This window comes from Octopus bimaculoides, chromosome 1 (assembly GCF_046866305.1).
Source record: "Octopus bimaculoides isolate indiv1 chromosome 1, ASM4686630v1, whole genome shotgun sequence".
NCBI classification, from domain to species: domain Eukaryota; kingdom Metazoa; phylum Mollusca; class Cephalopoda; order Octopoda; family Octopodidae; genus Octopus; species Octopus bimaculoides.
This window is the reverse complement of record NC_142928.1, coordinates 138709536-138731373: the sequence shown is the minus strand read 5'-3', so window position 1 is coordinate 138731373 and position 21838 is coordinate 138709536. Positions and strand designations below refer to the sequence as shown.

The following is a 21838-nucleotide window of genomic DNA, read 5'->3' as shown; positions in this document are numbered from 1 at the left end:
AATGGGTGACCCTGCAATGGACTAGCCTTCTGATTAGGGAGAATGTTGGCTTACTCATCTAGCCAACAGAGTGGCATCATTCAAAAGCTGACATGGCATTGAGCTGGCAGAAACGTTGGCATGCCGGGCGGTATTTCGTCTGTCTTTACGTTCTGAGTTCAAATTCTGCCGAAGTTTGACTTTACCTTTCATCCGTTTGGAGTTGATAAATTAAGTACCAGCTGTGTACTGGCGTTGATCTAATCGACTGCTCCCCTCCCCAAAAATTTCAGGCCTTGTGCCTAGAGTAGAAAAGAATTCAAAAGCTAAAAATGATGCAAAAGCACATTGTAACCAGCAATGTAGAACAACATCCAATAGCCTGATGGTCATGCGATCACATGATATATGTGTGTGTGTATGTGTGTGTCTTATATTTGTGTTAGTCTCCCACCACTGCTTGACAACCGGTGTTGTTTTGTTTACATCCCTGTAACTTAGTGGTTCAGCTAAAGAGATGGACACAATAAGTACCACACTGAAGAAAGGAAAATAAGCACTAAAGTTCGTTTCTTTGACTAAATCTTTCGAGATAGTGCTCCAGCATGGCTGCAGTTCATTCAGTGACTGAAACAAGTAAAACATCGTCATTTTTAACTCTGTCCATGCTGGCACGTATTTTATGACAAGGTGCTCTTCCTGTCACCAACCCTTACATGTTTTTCAGTTAAGACTTTTTGCATTCTACTGGTTATCACTTGTCTACTGAACCATAGAGAAAAGTAGTGTCCCTATCTTTTACACACACACACACACACACACACACACACACACACACACACACACACACACACACACACACACACACATGCATATATATGCAACAGGCATCCTCTCAGTTTCTGACTATCAATTCTACACACAAGGCATTGGTTGGCCCAAGGCTATGGTAGAAGACAACGCAGTGGGGCTGAACCTGAAACCACAGGATTGTGAAGCAAGCTTTGTATCTATATAGCCATGCTTACATCTGTATGAATGTATGTGTAATGTATATGTTTGTGTGTGCATGTGTATGTATTTATATTTCTACACACACACACACACACATATAAGTGAAACCATATAATTTGAGTAATTTGGTGATGATCTACTCTGCAAATACTGCACGCACAATCTGTTCCTTGTCAGAAGTCCTCCCACAACCTACCTTCCAACAACCGTGACCACCACCTGTTACAGGTCCCTCTACTCTCCCTCACACGCCTACCCGCACATTCTCAATGCCCTCTTATATCTACCATGGCCACCACCACCCACTTCAGTTTCTCTCACATCACTTGCTACAGTCTCCTTATCTTCATCTCTAAATATCTCCTTTCACACTCTTATAAAACAACCCCTGTCTCCCTCTATACTACTTCTATTCTTCCTACTGTGGGAATGTCTTGTAGAGATGTCCTCTTTCTGTCTCTGTGTCTCCTTCCTCTTCCTACTTAGGTAGCCAAGTATCTCCCCTAGAGTAAGACACCTGTCTCTATCCCTCTATTATACTTTAACCTCTCAACTAGCACAAAGCCTCCTCCAGTACGACTCTGTCCCCCAGTTGAGGGGATTAAGTTAGTTGGCAACCCTGCCAGAGCTATGCAAAAGGCACCAGTGCTGGTGCAACACAAAAAGCACCAAGTACACTCTGTAAAGTGATTGGCATTAAGAAGGGCACCCAGGCATAGAAACTATGCCAAAGCAGACAATGGAGCCTGGTGCAGTTATTTGGTTGTCAGTTCGTGTCAAACTGTTCCACTCATGCCAGCATCGAAGACAGACATTAAATGATGATGATGCTGACTTGTAGATAAATCAGGTTTTTTGTTGTTGTTTTTTTTTACATATGGTTTTGTTGTTTTTTTTTTCTTAAAAAGTCATGTGCAAGAAACTGCATGTGACTTATCTACTGTATCTTGCTCTGAGCTTAAAATCTGCAGCACTCACTAACACACATAGACACCCCACACACAACCAAGCACACACACACACTCCTTTGAAAACACACCAGCTAATGATTGTTCTAGGGTGGATTGATCACGTCACTATTCAGTGTATAATATGAATACCAGCATTGTAAATAAATTTAAGTTGATGTCTCATGTGAAAACAAAGACCTCATACACATGCAAAATATTTCTGCACAGTTCTCTTGTCTGCTGACTGTAAATCCTAGTATGATAACTTGGTGTTATTGCCAGACTCACTGCTTTAATCTGTTGATTCTGAACAGAAGTCATAGAAACATATCGTTATTTCTTTTATCATTTACTTGTTTCATTCATTGGATTGTGGCCTGTCAAACAAATTCACACCAGCATTTATTGTTTTTAATCTGGTACTTATTCTATCGGTAATTTTTTTGCTAAAATTACTGAGTTAGAAGGATGTAGACAAACCAACACCAGTTGTCCATGAGTAGGAGGGACAAACAAATGTGTGCGCACGCGCGCGCTCACACACACACACACACACACACACACACACACACACACACAGGCATGATGCACTTCCGCACAGTTTCTGTCTAACCAGATTCAGTCACTATCAGGGTTGTGGAGTCGGAGTCGGAAACAATTAAGGGGTAACTAGAGTCAGTCAGTAAAACTATACTGACTCCGACTCACAATATCTTCATTCTTTAATATAAACCAGTTACTCATAGTATATGCATATGCTTTATGAGATATGTAGACCACAATCACTTAATTACATAAAGAGGAGTCAGAGTCAAAGTTTTTTTTTTGTTTCGACTCCACAGCTTTGGTCAGTAGACAAAGATACTTGCTGAAAGCACCACACAGTGGGACTGAACCTGAACATATGGTTGCAAAATGATCTTAACCACGCAACCATATCTGCACACACACACACACACACACACTTCACAAAAAGCAACGTGATTTACATATAGGCCAAAGGCTGAATCCATTGTACTATAATACACTTATCTATTGCTGCAACTTTTGTTACAAGTAGCACAAAAAAAACTTTTGTACAGTAGTATACAAAGTTTTCAGAGTAAAAGAAATTATTTTGCAAGCCTCTTTTGTTGATTTCTCTTCTTGCTTTGGTCAATGTCCTCCCACTTGCATTTGTTTTGACTTGTTACATCCTCCTCCGCCTTCCTCTATTCTTTTCTTCAGTCTTACTACTCCTAGTCTCTTGATCGACCACTACTAATAAACACTTCGACTTGTCCCCCCCTCTCTCTATCTATCTATCTATCTTCCTTTCTCCCTCACTTTCCCTCTCACCTCCTCTCTATCTTTCTTCTGTTAATATTAAACAATTGCTATGCAACAGTTTTAAATGTTAACCAATCACAGTTAAATAACCTTGCTTTAATTCAATGTATTACAAGCCAGAGTGGGAGCTTTTATGTAGACACTCAACCTGCTGGAAATAGCAGCCAAATCTTCTCCAATCACACCTTAACCATCATAAAGAAGAAGGTTACATTGGACAACATGTTCTCTGCTATACAAGATGGCATCCTGATAAACAAGGCTGCTCCTGGGGTTAAAATCACAGCAACCCATCATATATTTAAATGCCAATTTATTCAAGCCACTGCTATTAATTTTTCTTATTATAAGAAGCATAAAGGCAGTGAGTTAGCAGTATCGTTAGAGTGTCAGACAAAATGTCTTGTGGTATTTTTTCTAATTCTTTGTACATGAGTTTAATTCTTACTGGGGTCACCTTTGCCTTTTATCTCACTGGAGTTAAAATTAAGTACCAGTCAAGTTGTGGGGACGATGGTATTAACTAGTCCCACCCACCCCCTCAAAACTGCTGACTATCTGCTTCAAGCAGAAACCATTATAAGAAGCATACTACACTTGCTTCCCCTTCACATTGAAATAAGCAAAAGTCTGCCGCATAAATAGTAGTTAAGAGAACTGAGGCTGAAGGATGTGGAATGATGATGACAATGTCTGAGGTGACCATTAAGGATTTAAACAATCTCTACAATACTCCACTCTAGATTACTGACCTCTCCAAGATGGTACCGTTGGTTGTAAGAACTTGAATTCTGGCTTTTAAGAATTCATATTGTATCACCCTGGCCAGACATGTTCCTCCTCTCCAGGAATACAATCATTATGATTGAACTCACTGTGCCCTGAGAGGAAAGTGTCAGTATTTTTCGTCAGGTAAAGAAATCGAAATATCAGTTCTTTGTTGACAAGGCTTTTGACAAGGGCTGGCATGCAACTTCATTCTCCATTGGAGTCAGCTGCCATGGCTTTTTATCTAGATCAGTGTGCTATTTTCTGCAGAAGATAGATCTGGAACCCGGACAACGGAAGAAAGCCATCAAGAAAATAGGCATAACAGCTGAAACTTGCTCAAGATGGCTTTGGTTGATAACAGACTGCAAGTGGAACCCTTCTGTAGGTGGAAACTAGCTCAGTTGTCACCGCCCCACTCTGGTGAAATGTACAGGCTAAGGGTTGAAATGCTTGTAACCCTGAGATACCTGCTGATGATATGGGAGGGTTTCCAGTATAGCAATGGATTTAGAAGAGCTTGCAATATCTCTGAGTAACTCCTGCAGCTTCTGCATGGGGCAAAGCATCTCTGATGTTTATTTTACCTTACCTAGCCACTCTACTAGTTATGCAATGTGTTGTGATCATATTGTTGCTATTATGTTAAGCTGTTGTATGTCTAAGTTTGACCAAATGTGTTTTTTTTTTCAATATTTATTTTTGCTTGCAACAGCTGGTTCTTTTGGTCAAACTATCGTATCTCCAGCTACTTCAGAAGCCAAGATATCAAAAATTGTTGAAGTGTAGTACAATGGCTTTGCTGTAGAATGGTGAAACTATTTTTATGCTTTCTGAAAAAAAAGCAACATTTTGGATTTACGACACTTTTGCATAACAGCAACAATATATTTATAACATATAATTCCATTATCATCTTTCCAAAGTGCTTATACACCATATCTACGTCAAAATGCTTAAACAGCTACTTATAGCATCGAATTGTAATACTGTAAGAGTTTTTTGAGGTAGCCTCTGCCTGATTAGAACTTCTAGTGATTATGTCATTTAGCGAAAGATTTTCCTTAACAATATAATATGTTTTCTGATTATTCATTCAATAATTTTGTTTACTATGAGATACAGACTTCTGTGGTAAGAAGGTTGCTTCCCAACCACATGGTTCTAGGTTCAGTCCCACTGTGTGGTACCTTGGACAAGTGTCTTCTACTATAGCCTCGAGCTGACCAAAGCCTTATGACTAGATTTGGTAGATGGAAACCAAAAGAAGCCTGGTTGTCAAGTGGTGGGGTAGAGGGACAAACACAGAAGCACGTACACACATGCATATATATATGTGTGTATGTTTGCTCTCCCACACTCACCCCCACCACTTGACAACCGGTGTTGTTTATGTTCCCATAACTTAGCGGTTTGGCAAAAGAGACTGATAGAATAAGTACTGGGGTTGTTTCATGTGACTAAAAATTCTTCAAGGAGGCAAAGTGACTGAGTTCCTTTCGAGTGTTGGGCCTCACAGAGGCAATGACCGAGGCCTTTGACATTATGTTGTGCTTGAGAAGAAGACCCATCAAGCTGAGCAAAATGGCAGTTGTGGCAGATTCCGGTATCATGCAAATGGCACCCATGCCGGTGGCACGTAAAAGCACCCCGGTGTCATGCAAATGGCGCATAAAAGCACCCATTATACTCTCGGAGTGGTTTGTATTAGGAAAGGGCATCCAGCCATAGAAAACCATACCAAATTAGACTCGAGTCTGGTGCAGCCTTCCAGCATGCCAGCCTTGATCAAACCACCCAACCATCCAGCATGGATAGCAGATGTTAAATGATGATGATGATGATGTGCTACTCCAGCATGGCCACAATCTGATAACTGAAACGAGTAAGAGAATAAAAGAATAAGTCTGTAAATTATTAGAATATATCTTATTTACTTTGATCTTTGTTCCAGTCATTGGACTACAGCCATGCTGGGTCACTGCCTTGAAGGATTTAGTCAAACAAGTCACCTCCAGTATTTGTTTTCTTTATTCTGTTGGTTTCTTTTGCTGAACCACTAAGTTACAAGGACACGACCAAGACAACACCAGTTCTTCAGGCAGAGTGGAGACAAATGTCACAAATACATACACACATACACGATTGGCTTCCACACAGTTTCCATCTGCTAAATTCACTCGGAAAGCATTGATTGACCGAGGGCTATAGTAGAAGACACTTGCTCAAAGTGCTGCGCTGTGTAACTGAACCCAAAACCACATGTTTGCAAAACAAAGTGTCTTAACCATGTCTGCCACCCCCTCCCCTCCCCTCCCCTCCCCTCACACCACCTTTTTTTTTATTTATATAGTTTTAGATTTGTATGTGTTTACCACTTTCAAGGAAATTTTAGGAAAGTAACTGAAGTAGTTTGGCTAGGGATTTTTTGCTATGGTCATTATTTTTGTTGGTGAATTGTAAGGAAGCTGTCTGGACTTGTTACTAAATTGAGACTCGTTTTTATCTATCATGGCAATCAATTTATTCTATTTCAATGTTATTGATGGTTGCCACTTTGCTAAACAGTGTTGTTATGTTGAAGAGCTCTCCTGTCTCGGCTATTTATGTGCGAATCAGTTACATGAAGGAAACACTGTTGTATTGTTTGTTTAGGAGTTCACTTTGCAAGAGACTGTTTGGTAGTACAGTGTGTGCTACCAATATAGTATCAATAGGAATTGTGCTCATTCTCAATATTTCTGAGTTAGTGGAGACAGCCATCAACAGCGACATTCTCCATCATTGTGAGTGTGTGTGTGTGTGTCTCTCTCTCTCTCTCTTTCTCTCTCTCTCTCTCTCACTTTAATGACCACCAGTAAGGCTTCCATAGAGCCAAACCTAGTGGAGACCCACCAGTGGGGTTCTTGCCGTTTAGAAAGTCAGTAAAAATAACATTGCTGCTCTAGTTTCCAGTAAAGCTTTTGGCTGTGTTTGTTATACAAATCTACTATCAAAACTTTGTACTTAGAAGTTCCATCCTTCTCTCATCTTTTGCATCAGTAGTTTCCTTTCAGATCATACAATCATGGTGTGTGGTGATGGAGCTCTTTCTGTCCCATTCTGAACCAACTTCAATATTCTCCAGAGTTTGGTTTTTGTCTTCCACTCCTTTTCTTATCAGATCACATCATCACAGCATATCGATAGAACTATTTTTGTCCCTTTCTCAATCAGATTCGATGAGCACCAGGAGTGAGTTTTATTCCACACTCTCTTCTCTTCCCTTCCCTCTATATATCAATGACCTACTTGCTGTCACATACAACCATGCATTCTCTTACACAGATGATACAAACCTTCATTCTACCCTAATCTTCCTCAAACCTGCATCATCCTCATACAATCTAAACACCACTCACCAAATCAGTACCAATTTCATGAATGGAAACCTATAAACATGATCCAGTGCAGCTTGGCCAATTTTTGTCTCTATCAGCAGGCAAAAGCAACTCAGGCACTACTCATATTAAGAAAACAGCATTGCACCACACCCAACTTAAACATGAGCAGCATTCAACTTACAGCCAGCTTCCAAGGTTGATCCAAATTTTAGGCCCCACTATGACCAGGCACATTCTCAACATAACCGGGACTATATCCCAAAGACTGGCCTTTCTCATCAGGGTCTGAAAATATCTAAGCCTCTGACAATTGCTGATGCTCTACAAGGCTCAAGTAGGACACACAATGGAATATTACTCATATCTGGAATGGTGCTGCTACTATACATTCAGAAATGTTAGACCATGACCAAACAAAGACCACTTAACTGACTGGCATAAAATCACTCATGCTTACAGGAATGCTTTCTCCTATCTCTGTCTATTTTACTACAATTGCTACCACAATACCATAATGGCACTTACCCTAGAGATAATTTTAATAAATCAAGGATTCTTATTGCATGGTATCTGATATACCTGTATTTGTCTATGTTCAAATACATTCCACCAGCCATGAGTTATTTTCTTAGCTCATTTTTGTTATATATGCGTACACACATCACACACACACACTCCATATTGTAGATTGAACATTTGATGAATATTCAGTGTATATGTATTGTTTTGTTTATTTTATATTGATATTTTTTATTTCTGTATCTTTCTACATTACGTCAGCGAAATTGTCACTAAATTATCATGTCTGGATATATTTAGCATTAAAGAGATATTTCCTTATTGCAGGCCAGAAAGATTGGCAATTATCATCTACTGGTCTCGACCAAGTCCGTCTGGTAGCTGGTCGGCTACAAAACGAGAACTTTACCCATGTCTTTGCAAGTGACCTTAACCGTGCTGCTGAAACCGCAAAGGTGATAGTAGAAAACAACAAATGCTGTGAACATATTGTTATAGTCCATGACAAACGACTTCGGGAACGGGTAAGTTTTATAACTTCTGTGGATTCTGTGTGTGTGTGTGTGTGTGTGTGTGTTTTATACTTTTAAGGTTTATTTTTTGAGATAGATTTTGTTTCACATGATGTGTTATGTAATATATATATATATATATATACATATATATATATTTGTGTGTGTGTGTGTGTATCTCGAGCTCTCTTTGTCTCCCTGTCTTATGTCTCTATCTGTGTCTCTTTCATGATCTACTTCTGTCTCTCTCTCTATCTCACTTTCTTTCACACACATGCTCAACCAACTTCAAGAACTTTATAAAGTGTTTTTAAAAATTCAATGTCCATGCTCTGTACACCTTCTTTATACTGTGATGTAAAATCCAAACTTTCAAATCTGCTTCAATTTAAATTAATCTAGGAATAACTGTCTTCCCTATAATAAATTAACCACCTGGGGCACACTAAATGTAAATATGATTTTATAGAAAATTAATTCAAAATTTCTTAAAACTATCTCCCTTTTTACTTTGAATGTCACCAATAATTGCAACTAAGGGTTTTTTTTCTTTGTTTTCTTTCACCAACTAAGAGAGAAATTCCTAAGAACATTTTACATATGGTATTCAAAACAATCATTGAATTTATAGTTTTATTATATTCTTTGCATATAAATAATTATTCTATATATCATTTATTTTTGCTTTATGTGTAAACTTAAAAAAAAAATTTCTTTTAGACTTCTTTACGGTTTCTTGAAACATTTTCCCATCCTTGTTGATTTATTGTCATCTAATTCTGAAATTTTATTTCATACTCCCTTAATGACCTTCAAGTCTTGTCATTCTTTTGTTCATGTGTCATGTGTGCTGCTAAGACATAGTCTTCTGGGTCAGTGCAGCCTGGCATAGTATTTCAACTATACAGGACTAGTAGATGTGATGTTTACACTATGATAAAGTGATCTATGGAAGATCAGTAACATTTTGTCTATTGTATGCAAATTATATATATATATATATACACTCTCTGAGTGGTTGGCGTTAGGAAGGGCATCCAGCTGTAGAAACTCTGCCAAATCAGACTGGAGCCTGGTGTTGCCATCCGGTTTCACCAGTCCTCAGTCAAATCGTCCAACCCATGCTAGCATGGAAAGCGGACGTTAAACGATGATGATGATGATGATGATGATATATGAATGAAGTAATGAATATTTATTTAGTATATTAAATTCAATGGTATTTTATGTTAGCGCAAATGCATTATTTTTCTTTCTTTCTTTTTTGTTTTTGTAAAAACACTGATTTGATGGGCTTTCTCTCTGTTTCTATCTTCCAATTCCACTTGTAAGGCATTGGTTAACCTGAACACGCTTGTCCAGGGTGCCATACAGTGGCACCAAACTCAAAATCACAGTTGCCAGGAAACAAATTTTGTAACTACACGTTCATATCTACTCTAGGCACAGGTTTGGCTGTTTGGTAAGAAGTTTGTTTCCTAACTACATGGTGTTCTAGGTTCAGTCCCACTGCATGGCAGCTTGGGTGTATGTGTCATCACTATAGATCAACCAAAGCCTTGTTAGTGGATTTGATAGATGGAAACTGAAAGAAGTGCATTGTATGTATCATTGTCGTCACCATCGCAGTAGTAGTAGTTTAACATCCATCTTCCCTGCTGGCATTGGTTGGATGGTCTCATAGGAGCTGGCAAGCCAGAGGACTGCATCAAGCTCTACTGCCCTTCTGAATGCCAACCACTTTACAGAGTGGACTGCAAACTTTTCACATGGCATATTTATGCATGTGTGTGTGTATATATATATATATATATATATATATATATATATATATAGGTGGGGTGGTTTGTGTCACATTGTCTTGACATCATGTAAAAGTTGTAAAATGGTTGTCACTGTCATTGAAACAGTGTCCTTCATTTCCAATACTCTGTGAGAATATGTCTAGCTTTGGGAAAAAAATTACCTTGCTTGGAAACAGGGAATGGTTGGTGTCATAAGGATATCCGAGCATAGAAAATCTGCCTCAATAAATTCTATCTAATACATGTAAACATGGAAAAGTGGATATTAAAATGATGACGATGGTGTGTGTGTGTTTGTACTTCCTTTCTTTCACTGATATATGTTGGCAATGGATACAAACACCAACAAGGAAACTGTATGAATGTGATATTTGTTCTACACTGAGTTGCAGACACTCTTGTCAGCACCACTGTCAGAAATGCAATGAAGCAGTGATTAAGCCATTGAAAACGTGTAACTAATGCCACTATTGTTCATTGATTGCATTATAAAATATATAAATAAGTCATTAGGAACTATTGAAACTTTGTGCTCACCCATCTGTATCCATTTGTATATATTACATTTAGCTCCTTTGCATACGACTGAACAGCTCTCATGGGCTACTAGCTTTCTGATTGCCCACCAGACTGTAAAATGTATGACACCATCAAAGGCTCTTTTACTTTGTTCATTTCTTTATATATTCATTTAAAGATCAACAAATGCAAAATAGAATAGTTTGCCCTTGACTGAGTTCCTCCTTTACAAGTAGCACAATCATTATGTATGTCTTTATTGTTTTAAAATCCATTTTCCTATTGCCAATGATACCTTTAGCCATATTTCCCCCACTATCCTTTATTTATTTTTTAATTTTTTTACTCATTCATTTTGTTTACAAATTCGTCTCCCTGTCGTCATCATATCTCCTGCTGTTTTGCCAGCTAAATATATGACATCTATGATGCTTTTTTTCGGTTTTTTTATTATCATCATCATCATCCTGGAATAAACTAAATAACATTTTGTACATCACAGCTTTTTCATGTATATTAGCTTGGTTACAAACTGTCTAACACTTTCACTACGTAATCCATTAGCTTAACTCCATTCCAGTGCATCTTCCTTGCTTTTGTTACAGTGAAACATTTCTGCTGTGTATACCAGTAGCAAGAATAACACCTTCCTACACAAATTTGACTTGGATTACCTAAACTTCTTTGATATTTTCAACATATCAGCAATTACTCTAGCTGCTTTCTGTGACTTCATTGACATAATTGTTTTATTCACTATTCCTTGTCTTATTATTTCTACCGTTGGCCTCAGCATTGGATCCAGTAGAATATTTCTGTTTATTTTGTGCTATTTATTCAAAAAGTCTGGCATAGTAACACTTATCTGTTTTTCCCCCCTCTCCTTACTTTGTACTGTCTTTAAGAATAAACAAACAAGCTTTTATCATTTCTACTACATATTTTCTCCACTGATATAGCATATGTTACTTCATATGCTATATCATTATTCATAACACTTCCTACTTCTTCATCCTCTTCACACATGATATTGTCAAAATTATTCTTTTCTCTTCAAGTTTAGTAACTCTGGTGGGCAATCAGAAAGCTAGTGGCCCATGAGAGCTGTTCAATCATATACAAAGGAGTCATATGTAATATGTATGAATGGATATAGATGGGTGAGCACCAAGTTTCAGGTAATCTAGAACTGGAAGAAATTAACGAGGGTTTGTATTGATAGGAAATAATTGAAGCAGAAGTGTTGTAGTGTGAATGTAGTTACTATGTGGGAAGGAAGAAGCCCTTTATTGAGGAAGAGAAAGGAAAATTCTGTACACAGCAGGTAAAGGGTCTGAGATCAAAGAAACCACAGTAACTATCTTTTACTTGTTTCAGTCATTGGACGGCGGTCATGCTGGGGCACCACTTTGAAGGGTTTAGTTGAATTGATTAATCTTAGTATTTATTTTGCTTACGTGTGGTACTTGTTCTATCACATCTCCTTTGCTGAACCAATAATTTATGGGGCTGTAAACAAACCATCACCAGTTGTCAAGCAGTGGTGGGGGACAATTACAAACACTAAGGCAAACACATAGATGTGTGTGTGTGTGTGTGTGTGTAACTCATGCCAGCATGGAAAACAGACATTAAATGATGATCATGATGATGGTCTTTTGGTTTCCATCTGTCAAATCCAATCACAAAGATTTGTTAGCCCAGGGCTATAGTAGAAGACACTTGCCCAAGATGCCATACAGTGGGACTGAACCCAGATCCATGTGGTTGGGAAGCAAATTTCTTACCACACACCCATACTTGTATCTATATTTATTTTAACTATGACACTTCCCCAGAGAAAAGAACTTGAAAGATTTCCTCATCTTCTCTTCAAACTTATGTTGTATATGTTATTACCCTGATCTACAATACTGTCCTACCACAATGTTAGCTTGTGATTTATGAATAGTGTCTTGTCAAACAGACCTCTCTATTCGTTTGCTAACCCTGTTGTGGGTTTTAAGCTGAGCTTCAGTCACTATCCTATTGTCCACCAGTAACTTAAAATAATATTTTATGACCCAAACTATAATGTTGTTTAGCTCTTGAGCAGAACTGTAATCAAGGCTTAGGCTATAATTTGAGGTATATTTCACTACTATTCCTTGCATCCATGAAAAGGCTTCTCATAACCATAAATATGTCTATAAAAGATGACAGGCAAAAATTGTGAACTTAGCTGGGTTTTTTTTTTTTGCTTTCTAAATCAGTACAAAAGCTTTATGATGCCTAAATGTCCATTGCTAGAAAGAAAAATACAGCAAAATAAAAATAAACGAAGAACTACTATAAGAATTATATATGTATAATAGTGCCTTTTTGGCATCTTTATTTTCTTGTCCTTGTTGGTTTTATTGTCAAGTAATTCTGAACTGTTACTCTATATTCCATTAAGTACTTCCACTTTTTGCCGTTCTTTTGTTCCTGTGTCATGTTGCTATGACATATTCCTCTGGGTCAGTGTAGCCTAACATACTATTCCAACGATGGCAAAGTGACGTAAGGAAGATACGTAACAATATTCAATATGATTGTCAGAGATATCACCAATCTTATCAAATCTCTTTATCCTGTGGTAGTTTTGAAAGATCTCTTGATATTATCAAATCATAAAAGCAGATATAATGAAGTAATCTTTCTAAAATACTGTGTGGTTTTATATTGCCAATATAATTTACTGATAACAACAATGTAAGAACTCATTTAAAATATATACTTCAGTTCTTACTCGTGATAACAGAAGAATAAAATACTTGGACTCTATTTCATTATAGTAGTAGTGTTATCTTTTTCTAATTATTTATAATGTTCTTATATTGTTGAATATGATTTAGCTGTTTAGAAGTAAAAATTATAATTTATAGCAGTGTTCTGAATCTGTTTGGGATTACATTTGTGTATTTAACAAATAATATTGTTGCTTGTACAAAAATCTTGCTAATCCTTTCCAAATTTTTAGGCTCCTTAGAGAAAGTGCCCACTTGTCTCTGTTTCCAATAGCAGTAAATAAATGGAGGGAAGTCTCTCATTGGACTAGGTATTCACGTATTGCTGATAGCATTACCCAAGGTTGGAACTGAACTTGGCATTACAAGCCAGTAAATACTTAATCAGTTTTACAAGGAAACCACTGCCTATAGTAGTAAATTATACATTTGTGGTACAAACTTAGAGTTAGGTGGAGAGGGCCACCAAGAGTTAATTGTCTTGGCTATGAAATCTGAGTTTTTGTCAGTTGATCATCACTCTTGTCAATTATGCAACCCTTGAGAAATCTTGTGTCATATGAGAATTTTACCTTTTTTTGATACCAGCCTACTTGAGACCACTCTTAGTTCTATAACACAAAACTATTTGCGTTAAAGAGTTTATGTTTGAGCTTACAAGGGGGTGCTGAGAATTTCCTGGCTTTAAGGGTATCACGAAAGGGCTGAATGCTCAACCTTCCAAGTTCTTTTACAGGGCTTAGAAAAACTGAAGGACTGCTGCAATAAGTGTGTGAATCTGAGAGGGGAATATGTTGAATAAAATCATAATTAACTGATCCTCCTGTATTTTGTTTTACCCAAAGCCAGGAACTCTTCTGCACCCCCTTGTAAATCATATATCATCATTTTATTTTAGAACCTGCTTAATAATAAAAATTGAGAGTTGCCAACATTTATGACTGTGTTTTCTTGTTTTCTTTCTCCAATTAAGAGGGAAATTCTACCAACCTTAGTAATGGCAAAGTTAGTTATTTTACTAAGCCCTTTAAAATTCTTGACTATTTTTATTTTTAAATCAGTTGAAACATATGAGCTGTATATTCTGTTAATAATACAATAACAAGAGTGTTAAAGTAATTGTTCTAAAGTAAATTACTGAAATAGTTTCCAATGTAACTGTCTCTTGTTTAAATTCCCTAAATTTCTATCCTACTGGAAGCAAATCTATAATGCGTTTAGTCTCTCCTAATGGTTAACAGAAAAGTCTTTTTTATGAATGTTCGCTTGCTTTCTTCTGATTTATTAGTGCAGTAGTGTCCGCATTGATCTTTGTTTTTACTCTTTTTTTTTTCTATTTGTGTAATGCCAGCACTCCAGTACATGTTATTATAATACCTTAACTATAAAATATAAATGTAATCCCAGTATGTGTGTGTGTGTGTGTTTGAATTCAATATGGCTGAAGATTAGAATCATGCTTAAAACTCTCGGAGTACCTATATATTTGAATCAAACTGTTTTGATCCATACATGTAACTCCTAATAAATGTGTTGAGTGCCCTTCTTTCATTTGACCACTCGTATATATGCATATAGTTGATTAAAGAAAACGGAGAAAAAAGACAACACGAAAAAAATGAAAAAAGGGAGGACGTAGCACATGCAAAGTATTAAGACGCACAGAGAAGGAAAGAATGATTGTTTTAGGTTTCAAGCATAGATCTTCAGAGACAGCAGACATAGGAAAGTTCAAAAGAAAAAGGAGGAAAACAGTGAGATTCAACGTGACACAGAATGCAAAAAGGCTGGCCCTTTTAAATATAGGTACAACTCATTTTTGCCAGTTGAGTGGACTGGAGTAACATGAAATGAAGTGTCTTGTTCAAGGACATAACATATCGCCAGGAATTGAATTCACGACCTTACAATCGTGAGCTGAATACCCACTGGCCACTAAGCCATGCACCTTCACAGCAAATACCATATTACAAAATAATGATTTCAAAACTTTGGCACAAGACCAGCAATTTCAGGTAGGGGTAAGTCAGTTACATCGCCCCCAGTGTTCAATTGGTACTTGTTTAATTGACCCCAAACTGATGAAAGGCAAAGTGGACCTTGGTGGAATTTGAACTCAGAACATGAAGGCAGACGAAATGCCATAAACATGTTGCCTGGCATACTAACAATTCTGTCAGCTTGCTTCTTTCACCATATTACAAAATATTAAAATGATATGAGTGATAGGGATGTATTAATAATATATTTATGAGTCTGTGCAATGCACACTTTGAATTAACTTTTGTCCAAAATATTGTTTAAATTGCAAATATTTCTGCTTTTTTTTTTTTTTTCATTATCTTTCATGTATACAACATCGTATTAACTGTTTATTTTATATCTATTTATTTTTAATTTTAGAAATTTGGTATCATTGAGGGAAAAGGTTATCGTGAACTGGTGACTGCTGCCAAAAAAATAAATACTTCTGTGGCCAATTATACACCAACTGGCGCAGAAACTCTACAACAGGTAATTCTTTTACAACATCATCATCATCATACAGTCAATAATAATAATAATAATAATCAATCAGCATCATCATCTCATTCATCATCATCATCATCATTAATCATCAATTACCATCATCATCCTTTAATGCCTGTTGTCCATGCTGGCATGGGTTGGGCTGTTTGACCAGAGCTGGCATGCTGGGAAGCTGCACCAGACTCCAGTTTGATTTGGCTTCGCTTCCACAGCTGGATGCCCTTCCTAATGCCAACCACTTTACAGTGTGTGCTGGGTACTTTTAATATACCAATGGCACAAGCACTTTTACATGGTATTGGCTTGAGTGCTTTTTATGTGATACCAACATGTAAACTAATAATAATAATGATGATAGAATATCCCATCAAAGACGACATATGAGCGCTCAGCTTTTGTCAAACGACCTGCACAAATGATTTGTTTATAGTGATCAAATGTATGTGCTGTTCATTAGCTCACTCCTTTCATCAAATTAACGTTGCCGGAACAAGTGCACAGTGTGCCACGTATCAGGTGTCGAAGTGATCATAGAGCAACATGGGATGAAGTATTTTGCTCAAGAACACAACACACCACCCGGTCTAGGAATTGAAACCATGATCACGAGTGCACCACCCTAACCATTAGATTAAGGCTCAGTAAAGTAACAGGATCCACTCAGTAGCAAGCATCCAAGTTAGGTTTCTTGTTCTAGGATACATTCCCTCCTCTCCTAAAGTTTTGTAATGGGTCATGGGAGGAGGTTTGTCCTTTCTCTTGGACTGAAAGAGATTTTAAAAATATTATCAGCTTTAAGTGTTAACCAAAATATATATCTGTCAATATGTTTATATAAAGAGCTTAAAACATTTTCATTTACTGGTTTAGTTGGCATATAATAATTTCTTCTTTAGACCCTGATTTTTATTGTAATAATTTTGTGGAAGATACATTCTAAAGTGATTTATACATACTGACTAAAAGACACTTTTTTATATAATTTATAATTGGTTTTTCCAATTAGTACCATTTTATTAAAGCATTGTTTTACTGAATATATCTTTCTTTTTCTGTTTTAGATGCAAGAAAGGGCAAAATCATTCTTCAAAGATTTGTGTGATCAAATACGTAAAAGCAGCCAGGTAGAAGATGGCAATTATGTACCTGCACCAATTAAGCGCCGCTATATAGATGCAATCAATAGTACAAAACAAGAGCATGAACAGCCTAAAACTGATCAGACTGATTGCTCAGTAAATATAAAACCAGTGATAACGACTGCAGCTTACGATGATAGTGAACACAAGCGGAGAAGACACACACATGCTAAGCATCACAATAACCCAAATTCAAAGCTGGAAATTGCAATCGTAAGTGAAAAGAGCAGCAGCAGAATAAAGCATTCTGTCCCAGCAACTCTCAGTGATCAAGGAATCACTGTAAATTCTAATAAAAGTTCTGGGACGATTTCTTCAGTTCAGGAATTGACAAATAGCAGTAGCAGAAATAAGAACTGTAACGATGGATGTACTCCAGCAGTAGCTGCAGGAACAAGGAATTCTTTGTCATCTTTGGAAAGTAATAACACCGAACTGAATGATGGCTGTGAAAATGATATAATAGCAAAGCCTGAAAATAAAAACAGTGCATCTATTAACTCAGTTTCTTCCTCTTTGGTTGTGGTTGAAACAGCAAGAGTATCAAAAAACTCTTTGCCTGTAACGCTTTTGGACAAAGGAGCCAATAATGTTAACCCCAATCATACTGGATCCAATGGTATAAATTCAGCCATTGGGTCTGGTATTGCTAAACCCGGTGATATTAGGTTAAACAATAATAATAATAATAATAGAACCTCTACTAATGATAGCAATATTGTTGATCATACTGATGGTGCATCAAATACTAGCAATGGGAATGGTAACCTTGGAGGAAACATGAAAAGGTCAAACTCATCAAGTAGTTCTGGTTTCTCCAGTCTCCAGGAGGAGAGTGAGACACTAGATTCGGATGATAATAGTATCACAGCTCATTTGGATGATGAATATGATGATACTCTTGATAATGATGGTGATGATGACGATGACGACGATGATGACGATGATGACGACGACGATTTTTGTTTTAAGAATTCTGATTCCTGCTATGACTCTCCTTTCACAGTACCAGTTACAGATGCTGAGGTTCGAGGGAGCATCCCATGTCCAAAGACAACAAAGCATGGCTGTCCCAATGTATCGCTCTCTCCTCTACTGGAACATCGTCATTCTAACTTCTCTAGTATGAGCTCTGGTCGTAGCAGTAGTTTTGATGATGGGGATAGTTGCCATCAAAGTATAGCTGACGTCTTAATTGTTAGCCATGGGGGATTTTTAAAAGAACTCATTCGAATTTTTATCGATGAACTTGAATGTAAATTTCCTGGTGGTAAAAGCCATGCTCTACGTGTGTCTCCCAACACTGGTGTTTCAAAGTTTACTATAACAGTTAGTGAACCAAATAAAATTCTTGCAACGTGTTTGCTGATCCATGATAAAGACCATCTACTGAATCTTGGCTCCAATTCAACTCTGCCTTCTATTCAAGCTCCAAAAATATATTCTTCATCTCCAGCTTGTTCCCTTCCCTCTCCGATTCCACCACCATCCAACTATAACAAAACCAACAAAAATGTTAACCATTGTTGTTCCACTTCTCCTCCCCTGCAATCCCTATCACCACTTTCATCAAAGCTTTTAGCTAAAATAAAACCATCAACACCTAGAGATGTGGCCCAAACATCTTAAATAACTATGTGAAATTTATGTCAAACTTTAAAATTACAATGATTTATAAAAAGAAAGAAAAATTATCTGTAGTAAAAATTATAATGGACATAGTAATTTTATTTGGAGAGCTATGCTAATGTTTTCAAAAGCTGTTTTCAAAATGATTATGAGTTGTTTAAAGGTGATAAAAGATGATGGAAGTCATGATGTTTATATTTAAAAAAGCAAAAAAAAGCAAAAACAAAGAGGTATATAAATGAAAAATAAACCAACAATTCTATGTTCAAATTGCAAATTGTATCAAAGTAGTTCCAGAGCAGCAATTTTTAAGGGTTGTGTCTGACCTACTTGATTAATAGTAGAGTCATTTTGTATTCAATTTCCACTTTGTTTCACATATTTCAAGCCTTTTCTTGTATCACAGATCTGTGCCTCATTAAATTGATTGTGCATATGTGTGCCTCAAACGGTGTGCTCATCCCCAACATCTCTTATTTCCCTTAAGCTTTTGACTATTTGTGATCCAGCCTCGAAAGGTAGGAGGAGAGTGATATATGTCACCAAGGTGTAAGCTACCCTCATTTTCGTTCATTTTTTTTTTCCCCCCTGTGTGATCCTTTCATCTAATTGAACACAATTTTTTTTTCTCTCACATAAAATACACAAAGTAAAACAATGTTTCTCTGTTTTAGTCAAATCTGTTTGAGCTTGAAATTATTAATTATTTTTCCATTTAAAAGATAATCAATGCAAATTTTCTGTATTTCTGAAACCCTCTATTTTAATTTTGTTTTTTTTTTTTAAACCTTACCTCATTTTTCTTTCTTTGTACTAGTATGTTTGTTATAAAGAGGAACTGTATAACAGAGAATCTCTTTTAATATCTATGTAATGAGGCTAGCTAGTTACCCCAGACATAATGTTTTTTCATATGTATGCATTTGGAAACAAATAGTATGTCTTTTCTCGTTCAATTTGGGAAAAAACAAAAACAAAACAAACTGGTTTGCAAATTGTTGAAACAGTTATATTAGTAAGTTTCAACAATGATCAAAACTTATTCCTTGATATGAATGAATGGATCTTGTGTCAACTTCAATAAATTATAGTTCCACTTGTCCAATCAGTGGAGCTCTGTACTCATTGTGTAATAGTGTAGGTGGCTGGACATTCCACAGCCACTTGTATCTTTAATGTAATCTTCAGGCAGAATCAGCGTGATGCTTTGTGTGTGTAACAAAACTGGCCTTCGAATTTGCAGGTACACTCCACCTGATGAGTTTCCACACAGTCTCTGTCTACCTAATTTCATTCACAAGGCTTGTGTCAACCCATGACTATGGTAGAAAACGTGCCCAAGGTGTCACGCAGTGGTATTGATCTCGGAACCTTATGACTGAGAAGGAAACTTCTTAAACACTTGACAATGACATAAAAGTAACAGTCTATTAATTTGAACAAAATTTCCGCTGTCTCTAGTTTTCGGTTAGTGATTATTTGGTTAGCATTTCACTGAAAGGTTGTAGAAATACTGCAAACATTTTAAATTTCTCAGTCTAATTAATGATAAACATTTCTCGTTTTGGCACTGATTTCTTTACTAATAATCTAGATTCAAGTTTAAGTTTGTAACAACACACTTAGAAGCTGCAATATATCTTTAATTGCTTCAAGCTTATTGATTAGGTTCCTCATTATTGGTTACTAATGTTTATTCATATATATATATATATATGTATATATATATATATATATATATATATGTGATAAAATACAATTAAATAATCTATCAATTAACAGATTTTTACTAATCTATTGTGGATGTAAATTAGATTCATAAATTAATATTTCCTTTCATGAAAAATAAGTGGATTATTTTTACATCCCGCACGACCTAACTTGGCAATCTCTGAGTAAATGTAGTATTTGTTCCGACTCACAACCCATAGCTTCTTGCATTTTGCTCTATTGCTATTTTAAGAAATACATGTACTAAACCCACCCACCCACCCGCTCACCCATTCCGTTCACATGCATGCCCACGCACACTATTATCTTTATCTTGGATCTTTTATACATTATTCTCCATTTCATTACTAACCTTCATTCTTAACCTCTGTTTCTACTACTACTACTACTACTACTACTACTTCTACTACTATCACCACTACCACCACCACCACTTGTCTGCCAACTTCTTTTGGAGAGAATGTATTCTGGATGGGAAGAATCCTCAAGAATTTCTGAGATATAATGGATTATAAATAAGAATGGTGAATGATTTAGCTGTATGAATACTGGCGCCTTTTGATTTCATCCAACATAGACTTATATTAATATATATAATATATATTCTACATTTTTTTTTTTTTTTGTAATATTTCAGTAGTTAAAAAGTGTTAAGGGAAAACATTAGTAATAATTTTGTTTTCTTTTATTTCTAAATATATTTAAAATATTTTTTATCGTGTATCCTAGATAAGGATATAGTACTGTCTATATTGACAAAATTATTATACATCTATCTAAAAGTTATTTCACACTTAAGACTGGATTCTTTTTTTTTTTTTAATAAATTTTCTTTAATGTAAAGTATATCATATTTATTTATACAGAATTTCAATATATTTACACAGAACTTTGATATATTTATACATTCACATATACAAACATGTGTCAAAGTGTTTTATACCCATTCCCCACCACTACCACTACCACCTTTCTTGACTATAAAATATTTTGTTGTTAAAATCTATCCTTCTATCTCTATCTTTCTTCTCCCAGTTGAAAAATTTTCACATTAACAAATGACAAATGGGTGTTATGAAAATAACTTTGTTTGTGGTTCTTTGTTTTTATTTATTGCAAAACAAAAAAAAAGTTTTAAAAAAATAATAAAAGAAACAAAAGATGAACACTTCTTTTAGTCAAGAAATTTACTGTGTGTTTTCTAAAAGAAAACTACAGATATCTTGTAAATATGTCCTATTAGATAAACCTGTGTGTGTATGTG

At 36.2% G+C, this 21838-nt stretch overlaps 1 protein-coding gene across 1 annotated transcript in view; it reads left to right on the top strand.

Moving 5' to 3' along the window:
* LOC106867202 (uncharacterized) overlaps nt 1-18905 on the top strand; it is a 79155-nt gene extending 60250 nt beyond the window's left edge. Inside the window, exons 3-5 of the mRNA XM_052971052.2 lie at nt 8270-8466; nt 15950-16060; nt 17137-18905. Of these exons, the coding sequence (XP_052827012.1) occupies nt 8270-8466; nt 15950-16060; nt 17137-18843 (2015 nt within the window). The 3' untranslated portion in view covers nt 18844-18905. The remainder of the gene's footprint in view (nt 1-8269; nt 8467-15949; nt 16061-17136) is intronic.
* Nucleotides 18906-21838: the final 2933 nt, after the last annotated feature.